Source organism: Olea europaea, unplaced genomic scaffold (assembly GCF_002742605.1).
Source record: "Olea europaea var. sylvestris unplaced genomic scaffold, O_europaea_v1 scaffold256, whole genome shotgun sequence".
NCBI classification, from domain to species: Eukaryota; Viridiplantae; Streptophyta; class Magnoliopsida; order Lamiales; family Oleaceae; genus Olea; species Olea europaea.
The window spans coordinates 271,373-287,974 of NW_019243883.1; the positions used below are offsets into that span (position 1 = coordinate 271,373).

The 16,602-nt window shown below is 31.8% G+C and overlaps 2 protein-coding genes across 2 annotated transcripts in view; both read left to right on the top strand.

Annotated features, from left to right (window-relative positions):
* LOC111382791 (ubiquitin receptor RAD23c-like) overlaps window positions 1-2,573 on the top strand; it is a 6,384-nt gene extending 3,811 nt beyond the window's left edge. The window contains exons 3-5 of the mRNA XM_023006827.1: window positions 228-334; window positions 523-601; window positions 2,284-2,573. Coding sequence (XP_022862595.1) covers window positions 228-334; window positions 523-601; window positions 2,284-2,400 — 303 coding nt within the window. The 3' untranslated portion in view covers window positions 2,401-2,573. The remainder of the gene's footprint in view (window positions 1-227; window positions 335-522; window positions 602-2,283) is intronic.
* A 10,772-nt stretch (window positions 2,574-13,345) lies between these two features.
* Window positions 13,346-16,602, top strand: part of LOC111382787 (T-complex protein 1 subunit zeta 1-like) — a 5,199-nt gene continuing 1,942 nt past the window's right edge. Inside the window, exons 1-6 of the mRNA XM_023006824.1 lie at window positions 13,346-13,743; window positions 13,840-13,903; window positions 14,658-14,793; window positions 15,754-15,905; window positions 16,021-16,068; window positions 16,248-16,340. Coding sequence (XP_022862592.1) covers window positions 13,610-13,743; window positions 13,840-13,903; window positions 14,658-14,793; window positions 15,754-15,905; window positions 16,021-16,068; window positions 16,248-16,340 — 627 coding nt within the window. The 5' untranslated portion in view covers window positions 13,346-13,609. The remainder of the gene's footprint in view (window positions 13,744-13,839; window positions 13,904-14,657; window positions 14,794-15,753; window positions 15,906-16,020; window positions 16,069-16,247; window positions 16,341-16,602) is intronic.

Below are 16,602 nucleotides of genomic sequence, written 5' to 3' on the forward strand. Positions count from 1 at the left end.
AGATGCTTTTCATATGAAACACAACATTCTGTTAACAAAAAAATATGCTATATTATTTTGTTCATCCTTTCTCCTCCATCTCTATCCAGTTTCAAGCGCTGCGAGCCATGGTGCAAGCAAATCCCCAAATCTTGCAGGTATTGATTTTGCAGATCCAATACAGTGTTCCAATTCATAGGTGCAATGCTCTTTTTTCCTTGTAATGATATCATTCTTGGGACCTGCAGCCTATGCTTCAAGAGCTGGGGAAGCAAAATCCACAATTAGTGCAGTTGATTCAAGAGCATCAGGCTGACTTCCTGCGCCTAATAAATGAACCAGTTGAAGGGGAGGGGTGAGAAGTTCTGCCTATAGTTTTACCTCTCTTGGTTCACACTGCAACTTTAATTTGGTTATATGCCTTTTTGTTCATTTGTTCATGTTCTTCTAGATCTGTGTTCCATCATTTATTTTATTTATTTATTTATTTTTATTTTTTTGTGTCTTCTTTTGACCGGTGACTTAATTTCAATAATGATTTAGGAACATATTAGGGCAGCTTGCTGAAGCAACGCCACAGACTGTGTCAGTCACACCTGAAGAGGGGGAGGCAATTGACCGTGTAAGTTCTTCACTATCCTATCTAGTTTAACTTTTAGCTATGATGAATATGTAAAATTTCAGACCATTAGATAATCTTTTTCATCAACCATTCCTACCAGGTAACGCACTATCCTATCTAGTTTAACTTTTATCTATGATGAATACGTAAAATTTCAGATCATTAGATAATCTTTTTCATCAACCATTCCTACCAGGTAACGCTTTTACTGTTGTTTATGCTGATAGAATAAATTTGAAGTTCCTAGTACCTTGATCCTTATCTTTGAGATAATGCATTTTTAACAGCTCATATCACATAAATTATAAATAGATAGAAATAGGTGATCGATAAGTGCATAGTACTACATTTGGTCCCTCGATATGTGTGGATAAAAAGTGGTTTGAGCGTTTATAAACAGTTTATAAACATGAGCCAAACATAGGCATAGTTGTTGGACCGCAATTTTGGCAAATATTCTCTTTAGATCTGAACAATACACACCTTGTAAGCATGCAATTTTAGATTGTCAATTCAGATTTCTAGGAAGCTTATCATGATAGTTCTATCCAAATTGGGAATGGTAATTTATAATTAGTGAATGACAATAGGAGTCTTGCGATTGCCATAGTGCTTTTGTCACAAATGTTTGTAATGACTATAAATAGGATTTTTTAGAATGTGGTATTCATACGTAAAAGTTAGTTAATATAGCATAATACAAAGTTAGTTAATATAGCATAATACTGTTGCATTTAGTGATGAGTTAACAGCAATTCCATTTGTACAGAAGAGTGCTTCACAGAAATGCACCAAATAGAGAGTGTTGTGTGGGCCCATGTTGTGATAAAAAATGGCAAAAAATCACCCACCCACCCTAGTGCTGTCTCTCTTCTATAGTGGTTCTGTGTGTACAGTTTCTGTACACACAGTACTGCTCATGAGTTAATGGACATTTCTAGACACATTGCACTGGTCGTGCATGATAAAAGTGCTCGTTATCGCTGAAAAGGTAGCAATAATTGCCTTTCCATTCTCATTAAACAAATACCATACATGCCTTTTGCCAGCAAGCTACCCTAGCAACTCTACTACCATCATTCTGAAGGCCTTTTCTTCAATAGGATGGTAAGTGAATAGCTCAAAACACGTTCTCATATGTTGCCAATGTTAAAACCCTTAATCTTCAACAAGGCTTCTTAAATGACATTTGGTCCACTAATCTCTGACTTGAAGCCTGCTTATTTGCAGTTAAACTTGTTAACTTTTAGTTATTTGGCACACTAATCTCTGACGTGAGAGTAACTGTGTATCCCCCATGTTACCAGCTCCTGAGATTCTTGATTAAGCTATTAATTCAATGAGAAGATCTGCACAGAAAATACTGCATGGGTTGATGACTTGGGCCTTCCAAGTATTTTCATTTCGGATCCTTGTTAAAAAGAAATGATAATTTGTCTTTTTGGTTGAATCCTTGAGATCCATCAAAACCATCATAGAGCTAGAACTGATATGGCCATGTGATCTTTGCCACAAGTATCAACAGAGTCAAATCAGTAGATGGAGCATTCTATTTTCCTTTTTTTTTTTTTCTGATTCTTATTGAAAATCATTTTCCAATCACGTTTTATCCTTCTATGCCAAATAAATTATCGTAGTCGCATCATGTTCTGTTTGTAACCAGCTGGAAATTTGATATGCAGCTTGAAGCAATGGGTTTTGAACGAGCTTTGGTATTGGAAGTATTTTTTGCTTGCAACAAGAATGAGGAACTCGCAGCAAACTATTTATTAGATCATATGCACGAGTTTGATGAGTGAAGCTGGTTGAGTATACTGGGTTCTTGTCATATTCAATTACTAGTCGCTTCTTGTTTACTTCTCTTAACGTGCAATGACTTTTCTTTTCCCTTTTTTTTTTTGGGGACATTGTTCATATCGGCTTTGATGAACGGTAGAATTGTTTAAATATTTATTTGCCCCATCATATTGTGCTTTCACTTCCATAGAAACACTAACAGAGCCGTAGACCATGTTCTTTTATGGCTGGTCAATAAAATTATAGAACTCAAGATTCAGTTCTGCAAAACATGCCTAAGAGCAGTACCAGAGATGCATTCTAGGAAAGGAAATGTGTCATATTTTGCTTGGGTTTTGATACTCTAACACGGGCTGTGACAGTAACAGGGTGCCTATTTGGTACCCTCCTACTGGAGGGGGCGTTAGTGGGGCCGGAGGGGGTGCCAAATTGGCAGCTGTCACAAGGGCCTGTCACGGCCCGTCACGATAGCGAAACCCTATTTGCATATATGAATGCAAATTGTGAGGCTTTCGTCTGTTACTTTAATAGTTTAAGCTGAAATTATCCAATTCCTTGTTTGGCACTTGTTTATGCTTATAATCAGTCAACATGTGGATGCTACAAATTGTTGTAATAGGGAAGACAACATAAAATTATATTTCACGCATAACTACAAATGGTAACAAGAAAGACAGCGTGCTGCAACTCGAAAAACGGAACTTTAATTTCACATATTAATAGAATAAGATAATTATTCCCGGTAGAAAGTAATTTTAATTTAAGTCAAAGTAAATAAAAAAAACTTAACCACAAATTTTATAAAATTCACAACTTTCAACTACTAAAATTTTGATTTTAATTCCTATCAAATAGGGCAAACAAATATGCTAGTTATGATAATCACAATCACACTTGTGTAAGAATTTAATATGGCCCAAAACACATTTATCTTATATTATTTATTTATTAAAATGGTTTAGTAATGGTTTGATAATTATTGAATTGTGTACTCAATTGATCGTAAAGGACTCTTATCAAAGAATTATAAAGAGTCAATAAGTGGAACAATGTATGTATATTCTTTGAAAAGAGTCAATAAGTGGAACAATATATGTACTCTTATTTATCTAAGTTTGTGAAAATCTTGAAGTTCTAAGATTCGGCATTTAGGTTATAAAAACAACGTTACTTTTAAAATTCATGATTAGAAGTGGTATCAGAGCATTTTAGTTTTGGAACTTAGTTTTTCAATTATGAATATGGTTATTTATTTTAGAGTGAGGGTAACTAAGCCGATGATCATAATCATGGGATTTTCTCCAAAATGTATCCAAACAAACTTAAAATGAAATATTTTAATATTTATTTCTTACTTTATTTAATTTATATTTCTTTAATTTTTTATTTGACTTCATTACTGTAGCTGGAAATCCATTAAAATATGATATGTTAGAATTCATAATGAATATGTTATTCTTTATATAGGCTAAAAATGTGTTAGAATTCATAAAGAATATGTTAATCTTTATATAGGCTCAAAATCGACTAAAATTTAATAAAATCCCTCTAATTAACGAATCATTAGAAATTTACATGTTATTGAGAACATCTATATTTTAATGAGCTAAGAACTATGTGGTCAATCCTATTTGTATATGCCTTATGATACTTGTGGACTTTGGCGAAATAGCATCTTTGATCCTTGTAATGTTATATTAAAATCTAAGGAGGGTGTATTCAATTTGGAGTTTTAAAAATATTTAGAGACTTTTTTAAATAAATGAGATTAATGAGATACTTTTTATGAGAATTTGTATTTGTACTTTCAGCCTAACAGTTAGTATGCGAATTTTTATTTTTTATAAAAGTCATTAACATTTTGTAGCACTTCATGACTTTTTAATATCTTTGAAAAGTATTGATTATATATTCACAAATTTTAAAAGTCTATATTGAATATGCAATACTTTATAAAGTGTTAAATGATGTTGATTGAACATACCTGATTTTTTATAAATTTATAAATGTATTTGAAAGTTTAGATCGAATACATCTTAAGCCTTCATCAAAGAAAAATTATAAACGATTTTATTTTATCTATAATATATTAAATATCACATCAAGAGAGAATAATTTTCTGAACGATTCTAACTCTACTAAAACTCAATTATTTCAATGATACATTCTTTTCGTTTTTAATATGTATTTAATTGAATGTTAATTATTATACCTGCATGTAAATATAAAATTAAATTGTATGATAATGATCAAATTCATTCATGAACAGGGAATTTAATTAATTTGAATCAATGAATATAGAAAAGGAATAATTTATATACATTTTAGACAAAGTATGCATACATGAACCGATATGGAATTTAATTAATTTGAACAATTCAATTATTTCAATGTTATATTCATTTCGTTTTTCAATATGTATTTAATTGAATGTTAATTATTATACATGAATGTAAATAAATAATTGAATTGTATGATAACGATCTAACTCATTCATGAACATGGAATTTGATTAATTTGAATCAATGAATATAGAAAAGAATAATCTGTAAACATTTAGATAAAGGGTGTGTAGATTGAATATCACATCAAGGGATAATCATTTTTTAGACGATTTTAACCCTACTACAAATCAATTATTTCAATGATATCAATATGTCTTTAATTGATTGTTAATTATTATACATGCATGTAAATAAAAAATTGAATGGTATGATAACGATCAAATTCATTCATGTACATGGAATTTAAATAATTTGAATCAATGAATATAGAAAAAGAATAATTATATACATTTAGATAAAGTGTGTGTACGTGAACCAATGTGAAATTTAAATGAATATAGAAAAAAATTAATTTATACTGTATACATTTAGACAAAGGGTGTAGATGAACCAACATGTAATTTAATTAATTTGAATTAATAGATATAGAAAATAATAATTTATATACATTTAGACAAAAGGGTGTTATATAATAGATTAAATGAATAATATCAAAAATTAATAAGTGTACAGGAACTTGAATAATTTATCTACTCCTATAGTAATTGATGAATAATTATTTACTTCTAGAATAATTGAATAGCCCACAAAACATATAAAGTGTACATGAATTTGAAGACATGATGTGATAATTAATATATCTATAAATAAATGTTAGTTACTATACGTGCTCATACATGAATAGTTGAATTGTAGTACTTCTAGATTAATTATATAGCCCCAAAATATATAAAGTGTAAGTGAACTTAAAGTATTAATTGATTGAATTATATTAGGGTATATATAAATAAATGTTAATTATTATACATGCACATAAATAAATAATTGACTTGTATAAAAAGTTCATTTCACATAACAATTTTAACTATTAATGCATCATCAAATATTACTTTTACGACACTTGTAAAACATTTTAGAATTACTTGCAACGCACGTTCACCTATGACTAGAATAGAAATAAAAATGAGTATTGAATAAGGAAATATTACTTATGAATTTATTAATAGGTACAATTTAAAATATTTTTTTATATTAATATATCGTCAAATATGTTATAAAATGAGAGGAAAAGAGAATAGAGAAAACTCAATAAACTTTTTTATTGAAAATCAAAACCCTATATTTATAGGTAAGAATCGGGAATACAATGGTAATAATTTATAGGGTTATAGGGGTACAAATGTCATTCACCAATAAATTTTAATGGACTTTCCATTTACAACACTCCTCCTTGAATGACATATTACAAAATATCTGTCTCGTTAAAACCTTGTTTGATAAAAATCCAATGGAAAAAAAATTAAACGAAGGAAAAAGAGTATAGTTATTTTGGAATATTAAAATTAAATGCTGCTTCATTAAAACCTTGCTAGGAAAACCCAATGGGACAAAACCTAAGCGAAGGAAAAAGAGTACAGCTACTTCTCCTGATGTTGATCACTGAAAATCTTTGAGTCGACGCATTCCAATCTCATGAACTAATTTCTTGAATGTAGATGTTGGCAGCGCTTTTTGAATAGATCAGCCACATTGTCACTTGAGCGAATTTGTTGAATATCAATGTCACCATTCTTCTGAAATTCATGTGTATGAAAGAATTTTGGAGAACTATATTTCGTCCCGTTGCCTTTGATATAGCATCTCTTGAGTTGTGCGATACAAGCTGCACTATCTTCAAACAAAATTGTTGGACTATTTTTTGTTGAAATCAATCCACATGATGATTGGATATGATGTGTCATATTCCTCAACCATACACATTCTCGCCCTGCTTCATGGATTGCAATAATCTCAGAATGATTTGAGAATGTTGCTGTCAAGGATTGCTTCACATATCTCCATGATATAGCTGTTCCTCCACGTGTAAACACATATCCTATTTGTGATTTAGCTTTATGTGGATCGGATAGATAACCTGCATCTGCATATCCCACTAAAGCAGATCCTAACTTTTGAGAATAAAACAGTCCCATATCAATAATACCTTTGAGGTAACGAAAAATATGCTTAACACCATTCTAATGCCTTTGAGTTGGTGTAGAGTTATATCTTGCAATGAGATTTACAGAAAAAGCTATGTCAGGTCGAGTGCAATTTGCAAGATAAGTTAATGCTCCAATTGCACTAAGGTATGTTACTTCAGGACCAAGAATTTTTTCTCCATCTTCAAGTGGATGAAATGGATCTTTTTTCACATCAAGCGATCAAACAACCATAGGTGATGGCAATGGATGTTCATTATCCATATAAAAGCGTTTCAAGACTTTTTCTATATAAGTAGATTGATGAACAAATAATTCCTTTGAAAAATGTTCAATTTGTAATCCAAGACAAAATTTGGTTTTCCCCAAATCTTTCATCTCAAATTCATTTCTCAAATAATCTGCAATTTTGTTGAGCTCTTCAGGAGTTCCAATTAAATTTAAATCATCAACATAAACTGCTACAATTGTAAATCCAATATTTGTTTTCTTTATGAGACACATAGGCAGATATCGTCATTTTTATAACCCTCTTTCAACAAATATTCACTAAGGCGATTATACCACATGCGTCCGGATTGTTTCAATCCATATAATGATTTTTGTAATTTAATTGAAAACATAGTTCTCGGACATGTATCATTTATTCCTGGCACCTTAAATCTTTTAGGGACTTTCATATATATGTCACTGTCAAGTGAACCATATAGGTAGGCAGTTACTACATCCAAAAGGCGCACATCGAGCCCTTGTGACACGGTTGAACTAATTAAGAACCTAAAAGTGATGGTATCAATTATGGGTAGGGGTGGGCGCGGGCCGGTTCGGTTTGGTTCTAAAGAGAATCGAATCGAACCGAACCAATCTTTTTGGGTATCTAGTAAATGGAACCGTTCGGGTTCGGGTTCGGGTTCGGTTCCGTTCGGTTCAGTTCAGTTCGGTTCCGTTTCGTTCGATTCTGTACTATAATTAATTTTTTTAACATTTATAACAACATTATATAAATACAACTGATGATACATTCAATGATTTTGAAATGTCATCGACTAATAAATTACCTTATTCAAATGATCGCTACGATCAAAGTTTCGATCGGCGGAGGTCACAGCTTCAATCGGAGATCACAGTGTCGGCCGATGATTATATAGGTTTTGGGATATTAGCGAGGTTGCGAGAGTGAGTGCAAGAGTCGAGACAACGTTATACACTTTAGTGTAGGTGTTTGGGGTTATTTAATGGATTTGATCTTGTTTGGCTAAGAAATGAAACAATAAAATGGGTAATTGGGTCAAAAATTAAAAAATTAGAAATGAAACAAATTATTGGACCAAAAATTTGAATTTAGAAATCGTTAATTTGTATAGAAAAAATTAAAATTAAAATAATTTGATTTACTCAATATAAAAAAAATTAGAAAGATTCGGTTCTTCGGTTCTTGGTTTAGAACCGAGAACCGAACCGTACCCGTCGGTTTTCAATTAAGATACCCGTTCGGGTATTTAATTTGACAAGAACCGTCGAGTTCGGTTCGGGAGATTTGCCCAGCCCTAATTACGGGAGAATATGTTTCCTCATAATCAATTCCCGGTCTTTGGGAGAAACCTTGAGCCACTAGTCGGGCTTTGTATCTTGTAATTTCATTATTCTCATTTCTCTTTCGTACAAAAACCCATTTGTATCCAATAGGGATTACATTTTCAGGTGTTCGAACTACTAGTCCAAACACTTTTTGTTTCTCCAAAGAATTCAATTCTGCCTGTATGGCTTCTTTCCATTTTGGCCAATTATTTCTATTTCGACAGTCATTAACATATTGTGGTTCAGGATCCTCATTTTGCATAATGTCAAGAGCCATGTTAAAGGCGAAAATATTGTCTATAACAATATTATTCCGTTCCCATAATTTATGAGATATCATATAATTTATTGAGATCTCATTATTTTCGGACACCTCTGGTTCTTCAGGAATCGTACATTCAATATTTGATTGATCAATCTTTTCTAATGTGATTTCTTCTGAAGTTTTTGGTTGGTTTTTCTCCTGTACTCTTATTTTTCGAGGTACAGAGTCTTTTGAACCAACTGATCGACCACGCTTCTGGTGTATTTGAGATTCATTTGCCACAACAGATTGTCCTGCAGGGACATTAATTTTTGCTGGAATATTTTCTGCTGAAATATATGACTTTGTCACTATTCTCGTGTCAACAAATACATAAGGTAATTGAATTGCAACTTTTTGCAAATGAATTATTTTTTCAACCTCTTGTTCACATTGATTGTTGCGGGGATCAAAGTGAGATAGAGTTGTCTCATTACAACAAATTCTATTTTGTTTTTCAGGATGTAGTTTTTCTCCTCCTAAAGTTGGGAAAGTCATTTCATCAAAATTGCAATCTGCAAAACGTGCTGTAAATAACTCACCCATTAAAGGTTCAAGATATCTAATAATAGATGGTGAATCAAAACTCACATAAATCCCAAGTCTTCGTTGGGGACCCATTTTAGTATGTTGTGGGGGTGAAATAGGAATTTGGACAGTACAACCAAAAACCCATAGGTGAGAAATATCAGGTTCACGACCAAATGCAAGTTGCAAAGGTAAATATTGATGATAGGTAGTTGATCTTATACGAACTAATGATGCAGCATGTAATATGGCATAACCCCAAACAGAAGTTGGGAGTTTTGTTTTCATAAGTAATGATCTAACAATAAGTTGTAGACGTTTAATAAACGATTCCGCTAAACAATTTTGTGTATGAACATGTGCAACTGAATGTTTAATTTCAATCCCAATTGACATACAATAATCATCAAATGCTTGTAATCTAAATTCACCAGCATTGTCAAGACGAATGGTCTTGATTGAGTAATTGGGTAATTGTGCTCGTAATTTTATGGTTTGAGCAAGTAGTCTAGCAAATACTACATTCCTAGTTGAAAGTAGGCAAACATGTGACCATATTGTAGAAGAATCAATTAATACCATAAAGTAACGAAATTGTCCACATGGTGGGTGCATTGACCCACATATATCTCCATGTATTCTTTTCAAGAAAGTTGGATATTCAATATTGACCTTTGTAGTTGAAGGTCTAATAACTAACTTGCCTTGTGAACAAGTTACACAGGGATAATCATTAAATAAAAGAATCTTTTGGTTCTTTAAAGGATGTCCATGTGAGTTGTTTATTATTCAATGTATCATTATGACTCCTGGATGTCCAAATCGATCATGCCAAAGTATAAAACTTTTTGAATCAACGAACTTCTGGTTCGTAACATTATTTGATTCGACCATTTTTATAAATGTAAAATACATGCTAGACGGGAGTGCATGAAATTTTTCTTTTATCTGCTTCTTGCCAGATACAAAAGAAGTGATGCAAAGATATTTAACATTTTTTTCTTGCATCGTTTCAATATGATATTCATTGCAGCGAATATCTTTAAAACTAAGTAAATTTCTTCTGAATTTGCTAGAATAAAGTGCATCGTCAATATATAATTTTGTATTATTTGGTAAAATAATACAAGCTCTTCCGGAGCCTTCAATGATATTCGACGCACCCGATATCGTGTTAACATTATTTTCAGCTAATATTAAGTCCAAAAACTATTTTTTGTCTTGAAGAATAGTATGTGTAGTTGCACTATCAATTAAGCAGTTGTTTTGATTATCCATCATGAATCTATAAATATAACAAAATAAACAAAATTTAAAAAAAAACTTGAATTTAGATTTAAAAAAGTAAACATTACTTAATATAATGAAATAAAAACATATTTCAGACTGAATTTTTAAAACGAAAGAAATACTAGTAAATTAATCTATATCTTCTATCATAGCATCCCCAACCAAATGGTCAATATTTTCATTTGGATCAGTAAAGAAATCGGAGACATCCAAATGAGTCACATCAATTGGACCATCATAATCAGCAAAATTAGTCTCCAAATTTTCTTTTCCCTTGATTGATCTCTGGTAGAGATCCACAAGATGTTTTGAGGTACGACACGTACGTGCCCAATGCCCTTTCATTCCACATTTGAAGCAACTTTCTTTATACTCCTTTTTAGATTTGTCACTCTCGTTTGCTTTGTGCCTTATGAATTTATTGCCTTGTTGTTGATAACTTTGTTAATTATTTCTTCAATGATTTGTTCCACGTACACGTCTGTGTCCGTGTCCACGTCCAAATCCGTGTCCACGTCCACGTCCGCGTCCACGTCCTTGTCTTGATATTGTATTTGTTTCAGACAATGTAGTACCATTTGCTTCAGGCAATGGTACAGAACCAGTTGGACGTAATCCATGATTTTTCATCAACAATTCATTATTTTGTTCAACTAGTAGGCAAGATATAAATTTTAAGTACTTTTTGAACCCACGCTCACGATATTGCTGCTGCATGAGCACATTCGAGGCATGAAAGGTGGATAAAGTTTTTTACAGCATATCTTCATCGGTGATTTTTTCTCCACACAAAGTCAACTTTGAACATATTCTGAACAATTCAGAATTGTACTCACTAATCGTTTAAAGTCTTGCAAACGAAGGTGCATCCACTCATAACGGGTTTTGGGGAGGACTATAATCCTCTGATGATCAAATCTTTCAGTTAACTTTTTCTAAAAAACTTGTGGATCTTTCTCAATAAGATATTTAATTTTTAATCCATCGTGAAGATGGTGACGGAGAAAAATGAGTGCTTTTGCACGATCCTGCAGGGATTCATTGTTTCCTTCTTTTATTGTCTCTCTCAAACCCTTTGAGACGAGATGGATATCAACATCCAATATCCATGACAGATAATTTTTACCAGATATGTTAAGTGCAGCAAACTCAAGTTTCGTAATGTTTGCCATTTGTTAACAAAAAAATACAATTAGTTTCGAAAAATATGATTAATCATCACATGTTAATCAAATAGTCAATATCAACATGACTTTAAGTTACGTGTTTTCCTCTAGGGATAAACACTAATTTGAAATAATATGTTTTTCGAAACATATGCTACTTCTGGAGGACATTATATTTTGCTATTATTTCTTCAAGTGCAATATGTCAATATTTTTTTGGAATATTGAGAGTTATAATTTATGCTCTTCAAGAGCAAATAATATTCTTATAATGTTGTGCTACTTCTGGAGCAACAACGAATATATTTATGATTAATATTTTTCTGAAATATTAATTATAATATTGTGCTACTTCAGGAGCAACAACAATTAAAAATAAATTTAACGTAATGTTTCATAACTAAACATAAAAAAAATGATAATACATCAAATTGCTCACCATTAATTAATATACAAATACATGTAAAATATTATTTTGAATTAATAACGCGAGTTGAGTAAAATACAAAAAAATTGATGACAAACAAAAAAAAAAAATTATAAGCATGTGTAGAACGTAAATGGCTAATCTAAATATAAGGAGGGTATAAGAACATGAATTAATGCATATCAATTGATTTAACATAAATATATTTCCATAAAAATGCACGTGGATTGATGTAAAAGAAAAAAACATTAATTAACTCAAAGAGAGGTACAAAGAAAACATAATAATCGAGAAAGATGAGATCACATATTGCAGATTTAACATATATATATGTAAAATTTACGTATTATCAAATTAATTTTGATATACGTGATAGATGATTATGAAAAAAATTACTACTTTCTAAAAGTTTCGTGCTGATAATGTGTTATAAAATGAGAGGAAAAGAGAATAGAGAAAACTCAAAATAAATAGAGAAAACTCAATAAACTTTTTGTTTGTATTATTGAAAACCAAAACTCTATATTTATAGGTAAGAATCAGGGATACAATGGTAATAATTTATAGGGTTACAGGGGTACAAATGTCATTCACCAATAAATTTTAATGGACTTTCCATTTACAACAAAATATTATTTTTATGACACTTATGAAACATTTTAGAATTATGCTCAACGCACGTTCACCTATGACTATAAATAAAAATGAGCATTGAATAAGGAAATATTACTTATGAATTTATTAATAGGTGTGATTTGAAAAGAAATTTAATCATTATAAATAATTATACAGTCTGTTTGGGAGGGATTTTTTATCTAAAAAAAATATTTTTTTGATTGTTATTTCACTATTTCAGCCGTATTTTTTGACTTCTTCTCTTACAGATGGATTTCAATTTTCTTCTAACGATCAAAAAATCAATTCTCAAAATCTCTCCCAAACAGACCATAAATGTTGCAAACTACTTCTAAGGGGGTGTTTGATTGTCATTTTTAGATAAAAATGTATTTTAGAATAGTAACTTGATGGGAAGTAGGTGGTTGAAAAATAAAGATTTTTTTTTTAATTTATGTGTAATATTAATTTAATAAAAAATGTGATTAAAAAGAAGTGAGAGAAATTCATTTTGAAAAAAAAAAAAAAAGGTACCAAAGAAGGGCTAAACCACCCTTTCACTTCAACGTGACAAAGGATGTGAGGCCAAACCCTTCCGTTTCAGAAAGCCCTAAAACCCATTCTACTCTCAAACTGAAGACAGTGCATACACGAACACACTCTTCCAAACCCTATTGAAATCTCGATCTATTCTTTCATTTCGCTGTACTCTTTCTCTGTCTATATTCGCACTTTCATAAGGTGTTGTTTAGTTTGCGTGTAAGTACAGAATCTGATCGTGTTTTGTAATTGCGAAGATCCGGAAAGTTGCGATACGATGTCGTTGAGGGTGCTGAATCCGAATGCGGAGGTGCTGAACAAGTCGGCAGCACTTCACATGAACATCAATGCCGCCAAGGGTTTGCATGATGTCCTCAAAACCAACCTCGGACCTAAGGGCACTATTAAAATGTAAATGTCTCATTTTATTTATTTTTTTAAAATTCGATTTATTACTGATATAACTAATTAGAATTCTAAATTAATTACATTATTTATCGATGGTAGGCTTGTTGGTGGAGCTGGTGACATTAAACTCACCAAGGATGGCAACACGCTTTTGAAAGAGATGGTTAGTATTTTTTTTTTTTTTTTAATATTCGTATCCATAGATTTTTTGGTCTCAAGTGTTACTGTTGCGGTATTAGAATATTGCAATTTTTAGTTTTGTTGTTTGGATGGTTGAGCAACATATTGAATTTGCTGGCATCTCCTTTTGTGCTGCTTAAAACATTGTAACTTTTTTTTTGTGGGCTTGAATATGATGTTCAATGAAGTAATATGAAAGCTCACAAGATATTTTGGGTGAAAAAGGAAAATTTTAGACCATGTTTATATGGTAATACTGGCATAAACTCGCACAGTTTGATGAAAATCTTTTATTGATGCTTATTTTCTTCGAATGTCAAATGATATTGGCGTTTGAGTGTTTTTCTTCAGTTAAAATCTTTCATTGGAATGGAACATCCATGAGAAAGAGTTGCATTATTTTTTGTCCAGGGTTATGTCAAGGCAGAGCACGACTAGAATAGACATGGACTAGCACTGAAGATACTGAAATTGACTCTGTGAGGATAATGACATGGACACAATTTCTATAATACAACCCAATGCGTAACCTCGATAGAGCATAAAGGTGTTTAGGATCCTAGTAAAATTATCTGGAAGGAGACACAGATAATTGTTTGATCAATTTCTCATTTCTAATTTAATGGGTTTGAATTGAGTATCGATTTAAATTTAAGAGAAAATGAGTGCTTACCAACATATTAGATTATAAATGTGGCTTCTTGATTATTGATCGCGTTCTCACTAATCGCTGATAGCAAATTCAAAATCCAACGGCTATAATGATTGCAAGGACGGCTGTTGCTCAAGATGATGCAAGTGGAGATGGTACTACTTCCACTGTCCTCTTTATTGGGGAACTCATGAAACAATCAGAGCGCTACATAGATGAAGGTAAGTCAATCTTAGATTCTTCAATAGTTTCAGTATAATTGCTCCATCGTGCATTCTTCTGTTGTTTTATATCCACATTCTTACAGATTTTAAAAGAAAATTTCAGTTATTACATTACATACTTGCTGGATGAAAAAGTAGCCCTATTACTGATGGCATGTAAGTGTAGCTTACAGGCTTGACATGCAGCTATTGTGTATGAGAATTGACTTCGTAATTTGAATACCTATTTTTGTGTATGAAAATTGACTCCGTAATTTGAATCAGATTCCTATCCTCTACGCATTTACTATTTACCAGATCATTTTCATGGACATGTGATTTCTAGTTTATTTATTATTATTATTATTTTTGTATATGATGCTGCTAATGCTTTTTTCATTTACGACATTTGGATCATTGCAAACCAAAAATGTTGACCCTATACCTTCTAGTGATTTTTTGCTTTCAAACTATGATACATGGACACAGACACGGACGCGTGTGTCCGACACGATACTTGTCGGATACACCGACACGTGATTTTTCAAAAAAGTACTGACACGACACATCGTCGACACGTTGATTAAATTCTTTACGAATCTTTATTTATATGGTATAAATTTAGTTTTATACTTGTTATTAATTTTTTTGTTGAAACCTTTTAAATATGAGTACCAATTTGTTGTTTACTAATAACTTGGATTTAAAAATATATAATATCTTTAATAAATAATGAAAAATGTTTATAGTAGAGTGTTCGGGGAGTGTCGGTATTAACACGTGTCCGACATGGACACGCTACCCTAATTGAAGTGTCCATGCTACAGAGCTTTCAAATTTTATTGTCCTTGTGTTTTGACCGATTGTTTAATGTAAACCGCTATTTACCCAAAAATAAAAAAAAATGGTTAAAATGATTTCAGTTCTATATTTATCTGAGTTTAGTAAATTTTGAAGTGAGATTCTATATTCTTGCAGGGATGCACCCACGTGTTTTGGTAGATGGTTTTGAAATTGCTAAACGAGCAACAATACAATTTCTTGAAAAATTTAAGACTTCGGTGGTAATGGGGGAAGAGCCAGATAAAGAGATACTGCAGATGGTAGCAAGAACAACATTGAGGACAAAGGTTTCCCCTCCCCCTTTATTTTCAAGCTCCTTTCCTCTCTCTCTTTGGTTTTTATTGAAATTTTTTATTTATTTTTATTATTTATTTTTTAATTTTCTCTTCTTGTCTGGTGCAGTTGTATGAGGCGTTGGCAGATCAACTGACTGACATTGTTGCAAATGCTGTGAGTGCTTGAAATGTTGTATAATAAACAGTTTTTCCTCACACTTCTAATGAATGTCACAAGTACTTATTTCTGATATGTTAGTTGATTGATATTCACTAATTCTATAGAAGCTAAGAAATATATTTTTGTACCTGCTATCTCGTTCACGTGCAACTTTTTGTGGCTTAATGTAATAGGTACTCTGCATTCGTAAACCTGAAGAACCTATTGACCTTTTTATGGTCGAGATAATGCACATGCGCCACAAGTTTGATGTGGACACTCGTTTGGTATGTAACACGTGCTTAACATTTCCTAAATTGGCGCGATTCTTAGTCACGTGCTTAACATGGATAAAGTACTTTCTCACGTTTGTTTTTGGATTTTTTCAACATTTTGAGGGTAAGGACTTTTTATTGGTCCAAAATTGACACTGTGTGATGGTGATCTCTGGGAGATCGGTGTTATAAAATTAGTTTACTTAGTCTTTTGTATTTGTCCATACCTCTCCTGAGAGAATTTCTGTCTCCTTGACTTCTAAGCTGGTTCCAC